The 19,941-nt window shown below is 38.5% G+C and overlaps 2 protein-coding genes across 3 annotated transcripts in view; one reads left to right on the top strand and one right to left on the bottom strand.

Moving 5' to 3' along the window:
• Nucleotides 1-830: 830 nt before the first annotated feature.
• ddx1 (DEAD (Asp-Glu-Ala-Asp) box helicase 1) lies at nt 831-8,372 on the bottom strand. Its single transcript, XM_026142566.1, has 26 exons — nt 8,099-8,372; nt 7,926-7,977; nt 7,764-7,827; nt 7,649-7,678; nt 7,423-7,519; nt 7,224-7,271; nt 7,028-7,111; nt 6,825-6,908; nt 6,632-6,708; nt 6,467-6,539; nt 6,285-6,361; nt 6,084-6,198; nt 5,799-5,937; nt 5,540-5,600; nt 5,284-5,382; nt 5,070-5,159; nt 4,764-4,952; nt 4,514-4,565; nt 4,188-4,334; nt 3,954-4,045; nt 3,473-3,545; nt 3,277-3,349; nt 2,324-2,366; nt 2,144-2,239; nt 1,730-1,850; nt 831-1,539 (listed from the first exon to the last, which is right to left on the bottom strand). Exons 1-26 carry the CDS (start codon nt 8,283-8,285, stop codon nt 1,409-1,411), a joined length of 2,394 nt encoding a protein of 797 aa, XP_025998351.1. The 5' UTR covers nt 8,286-8,372; the 3' UTR covers nt 831-1,408.
• Nucleotides 8,340-19,941, top strand: part of nbas (NBAS subunit of NRZ tethering complex) — a 178,036-nt gene continuing 166,434 nt past the window's right edge. For both annotated transcript variants that reach the window (XM_026142563.1, XM_026142564.1), the window contains exons 1-6: nt 8,340-8,501; nt 8,914-8,965; nt 10,191-10,227; nt 12,667-12,744; nt 13,372-13,419; nt 14,443-14,486. In XM_026142563.1, the coding sequence (XP_025998348.1) occupies nt 8,409-8,501; nt 8,914-8,965; nt 10,191-10,227; nt 12,667-12,744; nt 13,372-13,419; nt 14,443-14,486 (352 nt within the window). In that variant the 5' untranslated portion in view covers nt 8,340-8,408. The remainder of the gene's footprint in view (nt 8,502-8,913; nt 8,966-10,190; nt 10,228-12,666; nt 12,745-13,371; nt 13,420-14,442; nt 14,487-19,941) is intronic.

Below are 19,941 nucleotides of genomic sequence, written 5' to 3' on the forward strand. Positions count from 1 at the left end.
TTCTAATCCACTTTCAAAGACTGGAAATTAGGCAATTAAACTACACCCAGAAGATCCTGCAGCTTCATCTTGGACTAAATACTCAACAAGCGTCCAGCTCTGTCATAATATGGATATTTTTTCTCGGTGTCCAGTTCTGTTATCATATTACCACAATGTAGATCATTCTCCTTCGCCTTAATATGTAGCTTTGCTATTGCAATAATGTTACACATAAGCTATAGAAAAGGTTATTTGACTATAAAGCATATAAAATATAAATAAATATATAAAATACAATTTCCTGTAGTCAATGCTTCAAACAGTTCATGTACAAAGGTGCCTTAGGGCAAGTGAAGATTAATAAAAATAAGGGACTGGGGAAAGGTGGTAAAACTCTGAGTGAAAACTCAGAAAAGAGCATTATTTCATTCAAGGAATGCTTCACTTTTAAAGGCTCAGGTGGAAATAAATAAATATTTGAACTCCTGGGATGAATAACTCAGAAAAAACATTATCGTAAATTTAAAAATTCAATCTTAAAAATTATTTTTCCCCTTTTTCTAAGTACCAATGCAGAAATGTCTTTTAGTGCATTCTTCCAGTGGGCTGCAGGTAATGTGGGCAGAAAAAAAGCAATCTCATTAAATGAATGGCTGTGAGGAAATGGCTACTTTCTATTTTCTCTTTCACGACCTCATTAAACCCCTTTCTTATGAGTTATTAGCCTCTGTATCACCTCTCACACTGTATTTAAGCAGAATGGCCTTCATTCTTTTATTATAAGTATGCTTTAGGGTAATGGACACCTTGTGATTGCCAAATTTAAAATATGACTTCTCAAACCAGAGTTATTTTTTTTAATAATAACATAGGTACCTTTTATTTAATCTACTGCATGTTTCTCTTTCCAAACATGTCCCCACTGCTTCTTAAAAATTTCTTCAAACTGAAATCACTGGACACAAACACAAACTAAATGCACAGAAAAGCTTATAAGAAATACAGGTTTGTCTTTCTTTGCTGATGATTAAATGTAAGAAACCAAATCCAAGCTGAGAACACCACTAACGTTTAATGGAGAAAAGAAAACAAAGTCACTTTCAGTGAAGTTTTACTATATAAATGTCTTAAATGATTCACTCAGCCATATAAACCAAACCAACCAATCAGAATTAAGTATACAGTATATACGGTTTTCAATTCAAGTGTAGCAGGAAGTGACGTCGAAATCATTGTGCCAGCCGTCTCAACAGGCCTTGGCGCTAAATGCAAAACAAAAAATAGTCCTTTGCCATTCAATGCTGAAATTCTGGAAATCCCGACACCTTTTCGTTTATAACTCATGTAAATTAAAAATCAGTTTTGTTTTTGTTTCCCCATTGTATATGATTGGCATGTAGTGCTATTCTGCTAGCTGGAGTTAGGTTCAGAAGGCTCTGAATAGCTGGTTGGGTAGATAACCCAGGTGAAGAAAGGATGTTTGGGCTTCTCTCTCCAGGCTTGCCAGCTCCTGGACGGTTGGGGCCAGAACATCTACGTGACCCTTGTAGTTACCACCTAGACAAAGACGACAGGTTTCCTGGTCAAGCTCAACACACGAGCAGACATAATAAATACTACAACCTGCCTCATGATGCTTTAATGCTCATTATAATCCTTCCAAACAACAGATATACTTTAATGTGCATATGCAACCATTCCCGTAGTCTTGTGCAGACATGTTATCCTTCCTTTTTGTCACACATACCTCCCATCGCTCTGCGCTGCCCATAGGTCACCTTTCCATCAAACTCATCCACGGGTACTTTGATGTCTGGCTCACACTGGGTGATGGTGCACTTTAAATGTTCCTCGATTTCTGAAAGGAGCTGTGATCAGAGGAAAAAGGGGAAAAAGAAATGACACAAGCAGAGTTTAAAGTGCATGATGAGGATGTGTGAGTGAAAGTATGTTGTGTGTAACTTTACTTCCCAACTGGTTTTAAAGGTGAATGTATTGGATTATTAACCTGGCACACCCCAAACCTAAGAGTGATTATGAATGCATGTGCTGCTTATACAGTCCTTTCAAAAGAACTGCTGTATCACACATGTTTGTATTTCAAACAGTAAATTGGAGCTGCTGTATCAACCAGACTAGTTTTGTGTGCATCTTTATTCACCTCTTTTTCATTATACCAGATGGTGCATCCTCCATCCTCCTTCAGTCGTGTGTTGTAGCAACCTCTGCCTCGGTTCGGGCAAACATGGTACCACACCTGCACAGGTAGAAAAGTGTACTTAAAATCACATACAAAATTCAAACTTATATGGACTAAACAGACACCTATACTCCACCTTACCTTCTCTTTCTCCATAGCAACTAAGGAGATAGCCAATCCCATTCTGTAAGTCGAAAAGAAATTACACAACATCAATGCTACGTAGAGATTACATTATAATTTATTGTTTGTCGTCACTCAGGCACGCCATGTGAAAGTTTGAGGTGGCAATGATGATGCAGATGATCTGCTCTTGTGACCTTTAAAAGGAACAGATGGAAGAGAAGAAGATGACAAAAGGAAGAAGAAAGAAAGGAAGTAGATGACTTTGCCTTTGTCATCTACTTCCAGATTGACTTTGGCTGATTACTCCTACTTATTTAGGAACTGCGTTCCATTTCGTTAATGCTTTCACCTTCATAAGGGGCAGCCGACTAGAGTGATAGTATCCTACGTTTATCGTTGTTTAAACAAGAACTCTGTCTTTTTGTTTTCAAAGTGGCGACTTGCTAGAATGATAAATTCTAACCTTGTTTTTTTCCCCCCTTCTTTCAGCTATTGTAGTACATACAGGGATGACTGTCCTTCTATGGAGGTTTCTTCCTGTTAAAAAGGAGTTTTTCCTTCCCACTGTTGCCAAGTGCTTGGTCAAAGGCGATCATCTGATTCTTGGGGTTCCTTTCTTTCGTTATAATATTGTAGGGTTTTACCTTAGAATATAAAGCAACTTGAGGTGGCTGTTGTTGTGATTTGGCGTTACATAAATGATGAACTGGTGTAATGCCAATAAAACTGGATTGAGTTGAATTAAATGCATGTTTGTTTTGCCCTTTAAAATCTAGACTGTAATTGGCCTGAATTATGGAAGATTTTTACTGGTGGAACTGCAGTTTGAATTTCCTGATTAACAGCAAGTAAATAATAAATACATTTATACATATATTTAACCAATACAACATAATCTTTCACACAAACTTATGAATATTAAAATGAATAAATAAGTTAAGTTATAACAAAATAAATTCAGTAGGTACCTTTCAGCTCTTCCCACTCTGCCGATACGATGGACATAGTTCTGCTTCTCATCTGGCAGAGTCACGTTAATCACTGGAGGAAGAAACCATTAACATAAATATATAAAGAAATATATAGCAACTCTTCTGTAATGTTCACTGAATATATAATTTTTATTTGTAAAGTAATATAATTTTCTAGCAAGCATCCATATACCATAAGGAACTCCGTGGATGTCAATTCCTCTGGCAGCTACATCAGTGCAGATCAACAGCCTCACTTCTTTTCTCTGAGAACACAAACAATCCTCAAAAACACTGACTGGTTGCACTTTGTTAACCTCCTAGGACCTGACGTCCACATATGTGGACATCACCTTTTGGGTTATTTAGACCAAAATAATCAATTTTGCTCTACAAGAGCCTGATATCCACTTACGAGGACATTATACTGCTACTGTTCTATCAAAATTTTAAACGAATATCCTCATATGTGGCTCTTATTTTTCTTAAAAACCAAAATAAGGTAAAACAAAAAATCTGGTAATTCTTTGTTTTTACATTCATTGGGCCCCAATATGCCCAAATATCAAAGAGAAATAAAAAATGCATGCCGTGGAAGAGTTCGGGTCTTAGGAGGTTAAACAGCATAAGCAGGTTATGATTTTTGCTTTGTTTAGCTTTTTTTGTTATTTTACCTTGAAGCGCTCCAGGTTATTTTTCCGCTCATTAGGCTTACGATCGCCATGGAGGCAAACACAGGACAACTGGTGACCTTTGCTATTTGGACCTGAAGAAGACACACATGAACTCAGCCATTTGTAACTGGGGGAAAAAGACCAAGTATTCATATTTAACTGTGTCTTTTTTCACTTTCTAAACTTCTGTAGTGGCTCAAACAAAAACATCTAAATTGTTCCAACACAGCCTACCTCCTCCTTGCTGAATCAAGTACTGCTCCATGTTGTCACAGTCAATTTTGGTACGACAGAAGATTATAGCCTGGTCCATTTTGTGTTCTTTAATGGCTCTCACTGTGTACTCGCCCTTCAGGATTTTGATGGCCTCTGACCACATTTCTGACTCACAAAAAGACACACACACACCTTTACTGAAGTTCATATTAAGGTAAGTGTTATCTGTGTTGTTTATGTGATGTGTATACTGACTGGAGTGAATGGACAATAATGACATTTTACACTTTCTATCAGGGTGATGAAGATGAGCGGTCTGAACTGTGCTGCTCAACTGCACCTACCTGCAGTATTGACTCCTGGTCTGGTGTTATCATTTGAATGAACTTCATCAGTCTACCCAGAGAAACAGAGGAAACAGCTAAATCACCACAACTCTAAACTAAGACAAAGACATGATAACAACATACATAGTGTAGAATAAAAAGGTGATTATTCCTCCACCCAAGTCTGAAACACAGCCGAATTGCTTAACTTGATGTTTCAGTACTTTTCTGTTTATTCGGTTTCCTTCCCCGAGCACGAGGAACTCACCCGGATGTGGTTCTTGCCGAGGCGCTCCCACAGATGGTCGCTCTTCGGATTGACGGGCACCACTACGTGGTGGACAGTCTCCGGAACAGAGTCCTCCCCCTTCAGATCCACCCAGGTGGGAAAGTGCATGATGCGCTCGGATAACTTCTTCACATCGAATGAATGCAGTGTCGCTGAGCATACAATGACCTGGAAAATAAAGAGATCGTCACCTAAACTACTAATGCCAGCAAACATCCTTCTACTACAACATCTATCATAGTACACAGGTTTAATTTCACACATGTAATTTATGCTCAGCATTACCTGCAGTCTCTTGCCATCAGAGGTGACCTGGGGGATTTGATTATGGATCCTGTTGATGAAGTCTGTATAACCTGCTGACAGGAGGCCGTCCTGAGATACACAAAAGACACAAAATAGTTAAGGGATTTTATGCTATATTATATATATCAACCATAAAAAACCCCAAAACAAAACATATGTGTAATCTATAAAAAAACAAAAAGAATTCACATACACACTCATCCAGCACCAGAAAGCGGACTTCGGACAAACTCAGTTTCCCAGTGGAAATGAGGTCATCCAATCTACCAGGTGTTCCCACCACAATGTCAATCTAATTATAAGATGACACCAGGAAAAAAAGAGGAAAAATGGCATCCAATTAAAAAACATATTTCAACAATTTGATTTACAGTAATTAAAACTACCGATAAGTCAACGTTTTTTGTTTTTTGGGGATGGGAGTAGGCGTAACTGTACGTGTCACATACCCCCTGTTCCAGAGCAGCCAGCTGGTCTTTGGCAGCCACACCACCAATCACCAGCAGCTCCCTGCAATGACAGACTGACAAATTACCAAAATAGCACGGCTCCATCTGGTGGTGTAAAAACGCAGGCAAATGATGTTTTTAAAGGGATGACAGAATAATCTGGATTGTTACTACAAATGCATTTTTATTTCTTTTTTTAAGTCGAGGTTTTTTTCAGTTTGTGTCACTCAGTGTCGATACCACCTCCATGGTGTCATACCTGAGTTTGGGATTATCCACATATTTCTTAAACTGCGTGACATTGTTGAGGGTTTGTTCAGCCAGTTCTTTAGACGGCTCAATGATCAGGGCTTTGGGTGAATTTGAGGATGTTTTCACCTGACTCACGTTGGCACTGCCTGCACAATCACAGAAGAAATATTGTACTTGGAATACTCAAATTTGAAAATGTACCTTGTTTTAACACCAGTGAGTGAAAGAAGGCATATACCGTAAAAGGAACAATCTTGTCTTAAGTGCCTGAAATGAGGTTGAAAGCACACACCTGTCTGAGAAGATTTGACAGCATGACCCTCTGGTGCCTGGTCCAGGGCAACAAATCCACTCTTAGGGGGGTGTTTAAAGTCTTCTCCTCCAAAGTTAAACTTTAGCTCTGCATTCTGTAAAACAGAAAAGATGATGGTGTCAGTCAGGCATCAGTTTTATATGTTCTCTGCCATCACTGTGTTGTCATATCCGTCGATACCTTGAGCACACAGGAAGCAAAGAAAGCTTGATTCTTCAGATTTTGAGGGATTTCAAAAGCCACACCCAGGTCGTTACCTGATGAAAAAAAACACAACATAAACCAATTATGAGTTATTTCTCTATTTCTAACAACTTTGAATAGGTTATTTATTTTTTATAATAGAAAAACTGGGACCATACCATTTTTAGAGAATGAAATTTGGCTCTTTTCTAGATCCAGGTAGCATCCAATAGTGTCATGCATGGTAAACTCCTAAAAAAAAACAGCAAAGAGAACCCATTTAAAAAAATCATTCCCAAATTTCTTTAAACGTGTAAATAATATGATCTTTCATTATCTGTTACCTCCCCATAGCTGTCAAACTGCTTGTTGTTGGATTTCTTTCCAGTCCCACCAAAACCAAACCCATATTTATCAGTTCCTAGAAAGAAAAACAAAGAGTCTGGTGTTAAATTACAGTAGTGCCCTGGTGAAATAAATTGTTTAAAGTGGAGCATTTTCTGCTGCATTAATACTGTAGATGGTAGAAAAGAATACCCAGGTCCAGAGCCGCCTGACTGGTAGACCAACCCACCCGGCACAGGCCCTGGTCATGGCAGGTCACCTCATAGCAGTACTTCCCTAAACAGAAAAACAAACATATAAGGACTGATAATAATTTACACTTTTATGTTTCTTGATCCATCATACGATTATTTGATTCTCTGATCACTCCGTAAGCACTTGTGTACATCACACACCTTTGGTGACACCTTTAGTGGAGCGACAGCCATGCCACTCTTTGAACTCCCTGCTCTGGCAGCACAGTCCATCTGACCCAATTGCTAAGAAGAAAAACATTAAAAGGCAATGAGCAGATGTTGTTTAAAAAAATCAAAACAAAAAGCTGGAAAGTGACATTTACATAAACATTGCATGTTTATGATCTGTTCTTACCGAAGGCTGTACTGCGATCATAAGGATTCATCTGCCAGCTGTTGAAAACTGAGACAAAACAAAAGAAGAGCAGGTCAAACACCTGCAGAACACTCTATACTGTCTACCCAACATTAAAAGTCTTAATTTATATGCACACATTTAAGATGGGATATGAATCATGAAGCCTGAAACCAAATAACTGATTAAATATTCTCACTGGCTCCTCCAGTTTTAATAGAGGCTCTGCCCTTTTTGCCCTCCTGCTGATCCTTCAAGGTCTCGTACACAATCTGGATCACAGGGATACTGAAGGCCTGAGGAGGACAATGGGAAACTGTCATGACTCAGTAAGTGTGAAAATAAATATATACAGTGTAGACATACAAAGAAAAAAAAAAAAAGAAGGCATTTCTCCCAAGTTTGTGTCGCTGTTAAGTACTTACTCCTGTTTTGCCACTGCCAGTTTCCGCAGCCTTAGAAGACAGAAAAGTCAGATGTCAGCCTCGCAGCAGAGTGCAAATATCTGTGAGCCAAATGTGTCCAGAGAACCAAGCTTACCATGAGCACATCTCCTCCACCAAGGATGAGGGGGATGGACTCCGCCTGGATGTCAGTAGGCAACCTGAAAACCGATTATACATTTAGTCAGTTTGATATCAAATATTAAAATGTAAGCATACAACAGCATGCATGATTTTGCAAATTTGTAGCTGGACTCACAGCCAGTCCATCTCTTCCACAGCCTGCGCGATTTCAGGCATTACCCCCATTTCTGTTACATAAAAACACATATTAAATGGTTGAGTGGGCTTACGTAGCTTCAAAACGACAGTTGATGTGTAAGCAATTTAAAACCGTAACGTCAAAATTAAGTAGGAATGTAAAAATCTCACCACCAAACGCTGCCATTGCTGCTGCTAGTACAAGTGCAACGCAACCGGATGTGCCGGTCAGCAAATGCTCCCCCTCAACAGCCAAGAAAAAATAGTTCCGGATAGTGAACAAGTTCGTAAAAACAAAGCGGGGGGTTGAGAAAAAATGTCGCTTGTGGACTTGAGATACAAAAGCTAATATTAACATTTATAATAAGCCAAATAAAATCACAAAACCGCTTTTATAGACGGTTAGCAACAGTTCAATTACAAACGCGTTTCTTTATAATTTGTCCCTGCTTGTCGCCGTAGATTTCTGACAGCTGTAAACATGGCCGAAGAAAGCTTAATTGAGGGCGAAGAAGAAAACATTTTATACGATTTACTGGTTATTACTGAATGGCCTCCAGAGACGGACACTCAGGTTGGTAGCTTTCACTTTTGCGGTTTTTTATTCACGGCGTAGCTCTTGTGGTGAGCAGCTATCTGTAGAAATGACCAGCGAAAGACAACCGCCTTGAGTTTCGTGGGGTCAGCCGCCCAGAGCCACGTAGCACAAATACATGATAAGTTGCAGTTGGTTGTCTTGATAAACAAAGTTTCACCTTTCCGTCGCACGTCATACACCACACAGCAGAGCAGCAAGTGCTCATTTAGCACTAGTGTCCTGCATACCTTTCATTTACCTGCAGCTTTTATAATGATCTAAAATCAAAAATCTGCTCTGTCAGAGAAACGACCTATCACTAGGTTTCATTAAAACTCCAGAATGAAATTGGAAAATCAATATCAAAATATGGCAATCGCAGCTCATCTGTTACTATTTTACATTGCAGTTGCGAGGCAACAAGGAGTACAGCACCTCTCTAATTGCAAAAGCTGTGACAGGTAAGTTCTGATTTTCGTTGCCATGGTGTGATAATATGCATGCATGCATATGTTGCATATATACAGCTATACAGCACTTGCCCGAAGCAGTTACATCCTCACATTGATTGTAGCTATTCTAAAATGATCAATAAACTTACCAACAGTCCACCACGCCAATCTTTATATGTATTTTGCTTGATGTTCTTTTATTTATGACACCAGAATACAGTATGGAGATCATAGAGGCTGGAAGGCATACAATCTTCTTACTGAGATATTAAAGTCCATCCAGCATCCAGTACTGTGCAAAAGTCTTGATTCATGAGTTCATCTTGAGTTCATCTATTTTCATATTTCATTAGGAAAATGGAAAACAGGTGTGGTGATTTATTGACACTGCAAATTAAACAAAATCTGTGAAAGTCTATTTTCCTCATTCAAAAATGATCATATCATGTGATAGATCATATCATATTTTATCATATCACAACATGATGCTAGAGTCTGTTATAGATGACAGTTTCTCTTCATATTCTAATGTAAATGCTTCCAGAAACATTGATCCTGTTTGGCTTAATCTCTGAGACTGAGGCTAGTGTTGTCCAGATCTCAGCTGTTACTTTAAGCTGTGCAACTGAGGATTGTGTGTGGAGTTCTCTGATGTTTACATCAGTTTTTCCCCAGGATTTTCAGGATTCCTCCCACCAGAAAAACAATCTCCATGGTAATCTGAATCTCCAAATTGGTCCAAATAGTCAATAAAAAATCAAATAAACAAGCCAGGAACATTTCTGCAATTGTAGTCAAGGTGGAATAACAGAATACTATAAAAAAGAATAAAATTCTAGCCTACAACACTATTCTTAAGAAAACCCTGTTTAATAAACATTAAAATTTTATTGATAAGGCATCATTTTTAACATCATTCTGTTTGCGCCATGTCCCTTTAGCGTTGCCTCCTTATAAAAGAGGAAAACCGCTTGCTTCAGTTTGGATGTGAGTGAAGTAAAGCTGAGTCTAGGCTTGTGGCCCAGAGTCCATATGCATATGAGCATATGATAGCATTAAATTTTAAGGCTGATAACATATTGCCACGTGTGCTAGGATCTCAATAGTTTGCACCAGAAGTGTGTTTAAAAAAACAACAAGCAAGTAAAATCAGTAACAATGAAACAAAGAGAAAAAACTAAACTGTACGTGATCAGACATTTATTAATAACTACCTGTCATACATTTCTTACAGGCCCTTTCCGCTTGATCCTTCACTATTTGTGGTACAGGTAAGCCATTATTATTTTAAAAAGGATTGCTGTCTGCTCCAGGCATGACTTGCTGTTATTTCACCAGTGTAAACAACAAACATGCTGCATAAAGCTGTGACTCCTAGTGCTTAATATTAATCCGATTTTTACAGATACGCATTACATATTTCATAACAATCCCAAACCTTATGGATGAAGTAATGTGATTGTTTTTCTTTGGCTTTGACTATGAAAATCTTGTGTCGGGAAGACTTTTAGTAATGTGATGTACATAGTGACAAGAACTTTATTCTGATTTTGTTTTCTGTCTTGGTAAAAATATTTGAGTATTAAATGCGCTAAAAATTAACACGCTTCATTGCTGTTTTTTAAGTGACGCAATAAGCAGCAGCACTAACAGTGCTACTGAACTGTAAAAGGAATAGTGTCAACTCTTTTACTTTGAGACATTGTAGATCAACAGATGTAACTTGGCAATGCAGATTAAAAAATATCATAATTTTAGTTTTATTATAGGTGAAAAATAAATATTATTAATTATTGTGATTTTTAAATAATTAATAATAACATAGTAAAGCTAAATGACGATACAGCCGTTAACATTATATTGACATAAAGTCAAAACATTTCAAACAGAAAGTTCTTGGTATTTGAAATAAGGCCCCTTTCTTGTCTGCTATGTCTTTAAAAAAAATATCAAATTTATCAGAATTTGTTACAATGTACATCATGTTTCAAATGAGATGTTCAAAATGTGGACTTTTTGCATACTGTTTTAATCAGTATGTCCCTCTGAAAAAATGCTGCCCATGCATATATGCTATACCGTCTACCGTCTTAAATGTTTAATTGTAAAAGGCAATAAAAATGCTTTTTTTTTTTTTTTCCTTTTAGACGTGTATCTTGAATATATATTTATAGTGCTATAGTACATTATATTGCTAACTAAGATGACAGCTTACTGCAACCCATAACACAAGTCAGTCATTGGCTTAGGTCAGGGGTGTCAAACATAAGGCCTGGGGTCCAGAATCAGTCTGGGAAAGACTCAAATTTGGCCCACAACTTGGCCAACTAATTTACCCACTGTTGTGAAAAGAGAGCAGCCAAAAGTAGCTTCATATTGACCCACATGTTTTGTAGGTAAATGTTACATCAGTCTGAAAATATTCTTCTCACACTCTCCCGATATATAACACTAACACACGCAACGATTTTTCCTGCGGTAGATTCTGTAATTCTCTAGCACCAAGGCCTGCTTATCCTCTCAGCGGGTGGTTTGCTGGCAACATCAATAACCTTATTAAATATTTAAGAACTCCTCCAGCCATGTTTATGTCCCAGTTCCCCTTCTCTTTCTGTGGATGAGAACGTATTAGCAATTGTATTGGATAGAATGAGGCTGTTGTCCACATGCTGTGCTATTTGCATTTGTTGAATGGGGGAACGTGTTCAGCCGAAAACACGTTTACACATATTTATATTTGTGTTTAAATATTGTAGAAAACATACGTGCTGTGGCTAATGTTGCTAACTACTGTATTCAAAAACGAGGCTGTACAGACAGGAAAAAAAAATCTATATAAATTATGAATGAACCCCCCCCCCAATACCCACCCACAATACAAAATTTTCTTTCCAGTCATTGTACCTGTTTGATTTCATAGTGATCTTTTTGCATTTGTTAAGTCACTTAACGCTGACCTTTGAGTCATTCAAGCATAAAAAGGCTCCTAACTAAAGGGATGAACCGTTGTTGTGTCTATACAAAGGACCAGTTTAAAACTGTAGCATTATCAAGAAAGCTCCTCACTGTGAGTGAAGACAAAGTAAACTGTGGCCAGGACGATTATGAAAATGTTCATAATATATAATTTAAATCACTCTCATCCAGCTGAATATGAACATTTTAAAGACTTTAACAAAGGCAAAGTAGGTAAAGCTAAAGCTGTCCAGAGCTCCAAGCCAACCATAATCCAGCAGCCTCAGTATGAGCAACATATCAAAGCAGGAAAGTTGTGGAGTTGAGTGAAAAAGAGAAAGACATTGATATGGTGTTGTTGTCTGACGTTATTAACATAATGGATGCACGTAACTGACATTTGTTTTATTATATACAGTAAATCTGTTGCACCTGCCTTTGTTTTGGTAGAGAAGAAAATTGATTGATGAATATCCTGACAGTTATAGTTCTTGGAAAGGAAATCAAAATCAGCAAATCAAAGTCACTCATTTTTAAAATGAGTGACTTTGATTTGAGTTGACTTGATTTTAATAAAATAACATAATGTAGTTACATCCAACAAATTATATAAAACCTATATAAAATCACTTGTAATATAATTTGTATGCACTAGACCTTTTAGGTAAAGTACTCTGTTAATGTACCTACTGATTAATGGTTAACCTGTTATAATTTGTTTTTTCTTCTCGTTTATTTGACCTTGTGTTTCCCAGCCCCTCAAGCTCGTCCCTGCCTCTCGGTCTTGTCCGCCTGGCAAACAAGCAGATCAACTGGCAGCTGGTGCTTGCAAGGTGCAACAAAAACACACACGCTCACTTACAGACATGCTCCGTCTCTGTAATCAATACCTGAATGTGAGCTACTTTGTTGCTGACACACACTAAGTCTTTCTCTCTCTCCCCTTGCCTATCCCCTCAGCCGATCATTTAATTGCACTCATTACAACAGACAAACCAAGTAGAAAGGCAGTTTTTAATTGACTATCGATTCCACCATCCGAGACAGTGAGAAGCGTGGTCAAAGATGCTGCAGATGTCCATTAGTTTGATGTGGCTGATTTCCGTCTGCCCCTATATCTTTTCTCTCTCATTTCATTTCCTCTGAAACTCTTTTTGCTACGCTTAATGCTCCCGATTATTACTGTTCCTTCTCTCTTTCAGCAGTCCAACCTGGACATTTATTCCCATCTTTATCATTCAACCCCCCCCCCCCCCCCCCACCCCACCCCACACACACACACACACAATATCCCACACATAATCTTTTCACTCTTGAGGGTCTTCATCTAATTTTGATTTATATTATAGACAATACCATCTATTTATGTCTTTCTTTCTTTGCTCTTCTGCTTTTCTTCTGTTCTCTTTGATTTTTTTTTTTCAGTGATTCCTGACCCATTCTCTTGTTTTACTCCACAGCAATGGCAAACTGTTGGCAGTGGTTCAAGATCAGTGTGTGGAAATTAGGTAATTACTGAACTCTGTCTCTCTCTTTGAGGCTGTGTGTTTGTGTGTGTGTGAGTGATAGTCTTAATTAAGGGGGTGATTTATCACATCTCGCTTTAACAAAGAAGTCCAATGTCAGCTTGCATTTAAAAGATGAAAACTGTGTTTCGAGCATCAGTACAGAGTGTAATCCATCACAGGAAAATATTTGAATCAGTTTAGTGTACTTTCGTAGCACCCATCTGAAAAAATTCAAGCTAACAATGGAAACACCAATGCTTCCCTTTTCATTTGTGGGTGTATAAGGAAAGCGATCAAAACATACACACGCATGAATATCTGTGTGTTCTTTTTCAGTGCTTGTAATTATTTCCTGACATAAATCCAATTTCCCTGTGCGCAGAAAAAATGCACTCAGTCAGCAGTGTGCTTCACTGACATAATGTAGTGCTTTAAAATGAGCAAAATTTCAAAATGAAAATCTATAGCCGTGAACTAGATATATTAGGATGCCTTACTCTCTGGAGACTAATCGTACACTCATTGTAAAGCGTTTGCTCCACGTGACCCTTTGTGTAACTGGAAGGCGGTTTCATACATGGAGCAATATGAAAAAGCTGAATGTTTCTGTTTCTCAGTATGCTCAAATTTAAATGTAGTTGACCTTTTATGATCAAGAGCAGTCAGGTCTCTTCGCTTTTGCCTCTGCTTGATAGTGTGGGCTACTCTTTTGTCCTTTTTTCACACTGTTGTTGTTTAATCACAACGTTTTATAGCTGCGCTTCATGGCATGAATTGAGTTGTGTGAGTGGGTGTTAAGTCAGCTCAAGGCCTTATCCCCTGAGCTCCTTTAAGAGTCTGTCGAAACACTGCCTACCCCCACTTGTCTGCTTGATCTATTGAGCTACTTTAGTTGGCAGGCCGTCAGTGGCTGTTATAACCCAACTTATACCAGTTCGTATAAGAATTGTATCAATGTCTCACTGTGCAATACCACCTCTCCTTACTTTTTTTTTTTTCTGTGTGTGCACGTTTCCTCCTCAGGTCTGTGAGAGATGACTTTGGCTCACTCATTGGGAAGTGCCAGGGTAAGACCTTGTCCCTGTGTATTATCAGTCACATTCTTGTTCCTGGTAAATGACGATTAAATCGCCATAACTTACTTCACTAAGCACTCCATTTGTTTTATAAATGTGGGGGTTAATGTTGTAGAGTACAGTGTGTGTGCCCTTGTACTCCTTTATGTGGTATGTCAGATGCTTTGAGTTTATTTAAGAGATATCTGGTTTGTGTGTGTGTTTTCATATACCATGTAATGAACTACTCTAGTTACACGTATATGAATAGAAAAGATTGCAATTTTACTGTGTTAATGCCTTAAAGTCTAGAACCCAAAAATCCAACCTTTTGTTGCTTTATTGTTGTTTAATTTTGTATTTATTGTTCTGTTAGTCTGAGCGCAGGTGACTAACTCAGAAATAGAAAACATTTTTAAGGTCTCTGGTGGATAAACTATGCACCATCAACACTCTCCTATCTCTTCTTTTCTTAATTTTTTTATCTCTTGGTCATAATAAATGCCAGAAGGAAAGAATTGGTGAACATCTGCTTTGGTTCTTTTGTGGTTTATGAGCCCTTTTGGTGCTAGTTTTTAATAATGTAGGTTTATTTTGTGTTTTCAGCTTAATAATGGCATCCTTAATTTGCATCAACATCCCATTGGACCTCATGTTGAGAGTTGAACAGCTATGAAATACAAGTTTAATAAGTGAACGCATTTGCCTGAATCCGAGCAAAGCATAAAAAATCTTGAATCAACTCCAGACTTTTTATTTGCTTAATATTTCATAGCATAACAAGGGAACAGGCCTCACCTGGACATCAAACTGCTGGCTGTAATTCAGTTAATGCAATACTTTAGTAATCCTCCTTCAGTTAAAGCTGAAAGTCTGCACTTTGTTTGTGTTAAAATACACTCTAGTCTTGTAGAAAGGCAAAATTGCAAGAATTGTTATTGCACAAATACTCAGGATTCCGATTGTGTATTAGAAATGGTATACACATCACAAGCCTTGCAGCTGACTGACAACCTGTCCAGTCTGCCACCCCATGATAGCTGGGATATGCTCCAGCCTCCCAATGACCCTGAACATACTGTTGGTTTCACATTAAGTTACTGGACATATTAAATATCCTAGCTATACTGTTTTAGGATTAGGAATCCACCAAATAGCTACTGTGGCATCCACCTCTGATGTCAGTATGCCTCTGACAGCAGGCATTACACTAGTAGAATACAACCAGTGTAGCTAAATAATAAGCATTGTGTATTTACAGTGTTTTTATTTATTTAGAACTGTAGCATGTGTATACAAAACCTCATAAAATCAAATTGATGTTAAAAGCAATAACTGTAAACGCTGTAGGTATTAAAGCTGATTTACATCCCCTGAATAATTAGAAGAAATTATGTATTTGGATCAGCAGTCCTTAATTTGGAGACTTGTTTCTACAAATGATCCCACACAATCCTTCAGGGCATATTGTCAGATTTTCTAGATGCATAAATTAGAGTACTGTGATGACGTTGAACGGTGTCGATTCACTGGCGTCTGTGGATCACTGCAGAGTAAACCGCTGTTATGAATCTGCTGTGAATGAAAGCTGGGAAACAAAGGAATCGGAGCTGCTTCGTGTGGCATCTTTCCATCTGCAGCTATCAAAAGTCCACTCTGTGATTGAGGTTGACTCTTAAGCTGTAGTTCTAAATTCACTGTATGTAAATTGAACATTATGTTATGCACAATATTTGTTGTGCTTCTTAACGTCTGCTCTGAGCTTGGAGTGTGTGTGAGACTGTGTGAAAGACACGTGAACAGCATCCGGGATAATCACCTCGGTGTCTACATGATCGCTCATTAAACGCAGCCTTGTTGTGACAGATAAAAACAGTTATTCTTAATTAGACGATGAAATTGTGTGCTGTGTTAGTTTTATTGCCGTATCTGAACATAGGTAAGCCCCAACTTTCTGTGAGCTCAGACGTTTAAAACATATAATGCTGAAGTGTCTTCTAATGCAGTTGGACAGATTTAGATGTTTTATATTTATGGTTTGTTTATTTTTTGTTGTTTTTGTTTATTTAAGCCTACAGTGGTTATGTAACAAATCCAGATATAATCCACCCCCCAGCACTAATGGACCACTTGGTTCATAAATTACCTTACTCAACACCGTTTCCTACATAAGTGTAATAATTTTGATGTGATAAGCTACTGAATAATACTACATTTTAAGGCGCTATATCTAAGCATTTTACTCTGAAAGTTCAGCCATCCCTGGCCCAGACTCATGATCTACTTCTCCTATTTTGGACAGGGCACTATATAGTCTCCCTGTGAAGAGAGTGCACTTTAAGACTGTGAAATCGAACTTGGTTTATAAAATGCTTACATATATAAGACCTGTAGGTCCACTCAGCGAACACTTCAACAGGTCCACCTTGCTAGTACCCGCTTTTTGCCTTCAGAACTGCCTCAGCTCTTTGTTGCATTCAGCCTCAGTTTTCTGTCTGTAGCTGAAAGGAGTGGCTGCTGTAGCCCATCTGCTTGCAGTTCAATTTCATACATAAAAGATGGATTTAGTCTACATTTGCTGCAATGCTGGCATGTTTCCCCTGGGAACCCACTGCTGTTCCCACTGCTCATGCTGATCACAAACCTTTCAGTGCCTGTTGCAACTGCAGTAGAATTGAGCTCAAGCCAATCAAACACCCTCGTCTTAAACCAGGTTCTCTTTCTGACAGAAGCTGTCAGGAGGGGGTAAATCCAGGCAGGTCTGTTAGAATAACAGGCAATATAATGGGATGGTTACTATGGCTTCTAAAAGTGTCTGAACAATAAATTGACAATACTGGCGTCAATTCAAATATGAGAAGTGTCGCTGCCAGATTCCCTTTGCCGTCCTTTATGTTTCTGATATTTCTAGGCATTACAAACAAGAAGGCATTGGTCATGAGTGTATACACTCTTCTTTCACTTTGTTAGGTACAGCTTGCTGGTAATTGGTTGGACCCCCTTTTTCCTTCAGAACAACAAGGTGCATGAAAACATTCCTCAGAGACTTTAGTCCATATTGACATGATAGCAATCACACAGTTGCTGCAGATTGGTGGGCTGCACATACCTGTTGTGTTCATCCCAAAGGAGCTCTATTGGGATGAGCTCTGGTGACTGTGGAGGGCATTTGAGCTTTGTGACAACAGACATCAGAAGTAGTAGAGTGTGGTCATAAAGGGATGGTCAGGAATAATGCTTGGCTATGCTGCAGCATTTAAATGACGGGGGACCAAAGTGTGCCAAGAATCACCACCACCAGCCTGAACAGTTGACATAAAGTGAGATAGATCCATGCTTTCACGTTGTTTACGTCAATTTCTGACCCTACCATTCCAATGTGGATGTATGCAGGAAAATTCAAGTAGATAAGCAATTTGTGAAATACTAAGACCAGCCAATCTGGCACCAACAACTAAGCCACATTCAGAGTCACTTAAATCGCCTTTCCTCCCCATTCTGATGTTTGGTTTAAACTTCAGCAGGTCTCTTTACCATGTTAACGTTCCTCAATGCATTAATTTGCAACTAGGGCTGTTCGATGTAACGATATATATCGGATGACGATATAAAAACGTCTATCGTTTCATTTTATGCTATCGTTTGTTTCGTGGTGTCGCAAAATAAACTGTTTACGGCAATATTTTTTCATCGTTTTGATGGTCACCGTAGTGGCTATATTCATTTCTTAAAGTTCTCTCTTTCTCTTATATTTAATATAACCACACTACTGACGGACAAGCGCCTGTTTTTATGCGTTTTGGTTGGCAACAACGACGGTAACAGCATCGCGTGTCCGCTTGTTTATGTTCCACATAAACCTTTCACAATAAAGCTCAAGTTCCTGTTGAGACTTTTCAAAATAAACTGAATCACGTGAAAGAGCAGATTATTTACGGATGAGAAGTAAAAAAAGAGCCGACAGGTGCTAAAAAATAAACCTTAGACTCAAACTTAAAACAAGCTTTTCCCCGCAGCACGCTGTGTAATAAATACTCACAAAGAAAACGGTGGCCGTTACAACTTATGTCTAAAAATGTGTCGTTTCATGCATCAGTTAAAACACTCGACTCCAGGTACACGACGCGCAGTCGAATTTACAGAATTTACAGAAAATGTTACATTTTTGTGATTTATATCGTTATCGAGACGATAGAATTCTTATATCGGGATATGAGATTTTGGTCATATCGCACAGCCCTAGTTGCTACCATGTGATTTATGGTTTATGAGATATTTACATTAACAAGCAGTTCAACAGGTATACCTAACAAAATGGCCAGTGATTTATTTATTTATTTGGACCTATAGCTGTGTTTAAAATGGCAAACAAATCACAACATGTTTTGAATTCCAGTTTTGTGCCCATATTTTTTTTTCCATTAGTTTTTCATGTTTTATTTTTGTTTTTGTCATCTCTGCCGCACCTTCTCAGTCTGCATTGTGTCTATATTTGTTCTGTTCCGGCTAGTTGTCATTGTGGGCCGTTAATGGTTCAAAGTGTGGATAACAGTAGCCCCTGGGCCTGTGTAAACCTTAGCCTCCCTACTCTTTTTTTCAATTCATTTCATCGCTTTTTTCCCTCCATTTTTCTTTTACTTCATTTCATTTCACAGAGATTTGTCCTAATGGATTTCACTGTGATCCTGCCTTTAATGGCATTTGCGTTTAATGGATAAGTGTGTGTGTGTGTGGTGTGTGTGCTTTACCGCCTTTTCTTTTTCTTGTGCAGTCGTTTTTGTGTGTTCGTTTCAATGCGTCTACACCTGTGTATCACTCTGCCAGTCCAGTCCCCAACCCCCTCTTCAACTCGTCCTCATTGCCTGCTTCTGTTACAGCGGAGTTGTCTCTCACCTGCATGCGTAATTCATAAGAGTTGAGTTCTGATAAATGCATCTGCAAGGCCTTAGATGGAAGGCTTCTGTTGGGTCATTGGGTGCAATTCTCCTCAACTTCAGCATCTGCCATCACTAGAAAAATAGACAGTAGCATCCAATTTTCCAGCTCCCCAAAAAAGCCATCTATGTGGAAATGGAGCCCTCTCAACTGCAGAACCAACATACTGTATACAATTCATAATGGGAGACAAGATGGCAAGAGAGGCAGTGTGAGAGGGAAATAAAAAAAATAAAAAAAAAGAAAGAAAGAAAAAAGATTGAAATATAGAGCCTAAAAGAAAACTAGAAAAGAGTAGCGGAGGCACTTGGTACTTATGGTTTTCATAACGGCTACATGTTCTTGTCTGCTCCTAAGCTGAGTGTCTCAAAGGTGTGTTAAATCGCGCACTTCCTTCCTAAGGTACGCTCTGATACTTAGGCCTTCAAATCTGGGGAGCTATTGTGTCTCTCAGTGTGTCGGATTCATTGTTTCCCCCCTCTCTTTTTCGCTCAGCGCCCCCCTTTCTCTCATTTTCTCTCTCTCTCTTTGT

Source organism: Astatotilapia calliptera, chromosome 15 (genome assembly GCF_900246225.1).
Source record: "Astatotilapia calliptera chromosome 15, fAstCal1.2, whole genome shotgun sequence".
NCBI lineage: Eukaryota > Metazoa > Chordata > Actinopteri > Cichliformes > Cichlidae > Astatotilapia > Astatotilapia calliptera.

Coding starts and splice junctions, on each gene's coding strand:
- ddx1 (XM_026142566.1), bottom strand. CDS start 8,285: ATGTTAATATTAGCTTTTGTATCTCAAGTCCACAAGCGACATTTTTTC. Junction 5,938..6,083: donor TGTCAAATCTTCTCAGACAG/GTGTGTGCTTTC, acceptor GTGATTGTGCAG/GCAGTGCCAACGTGAGTCAG. Junction 1,851..2,143: donor TCTGGTATAATGAAAAAGAG/GTGAATAAAGAT, acceptor CTCTGATCACAG/CTCCTTTCAGAAATCGAGGA.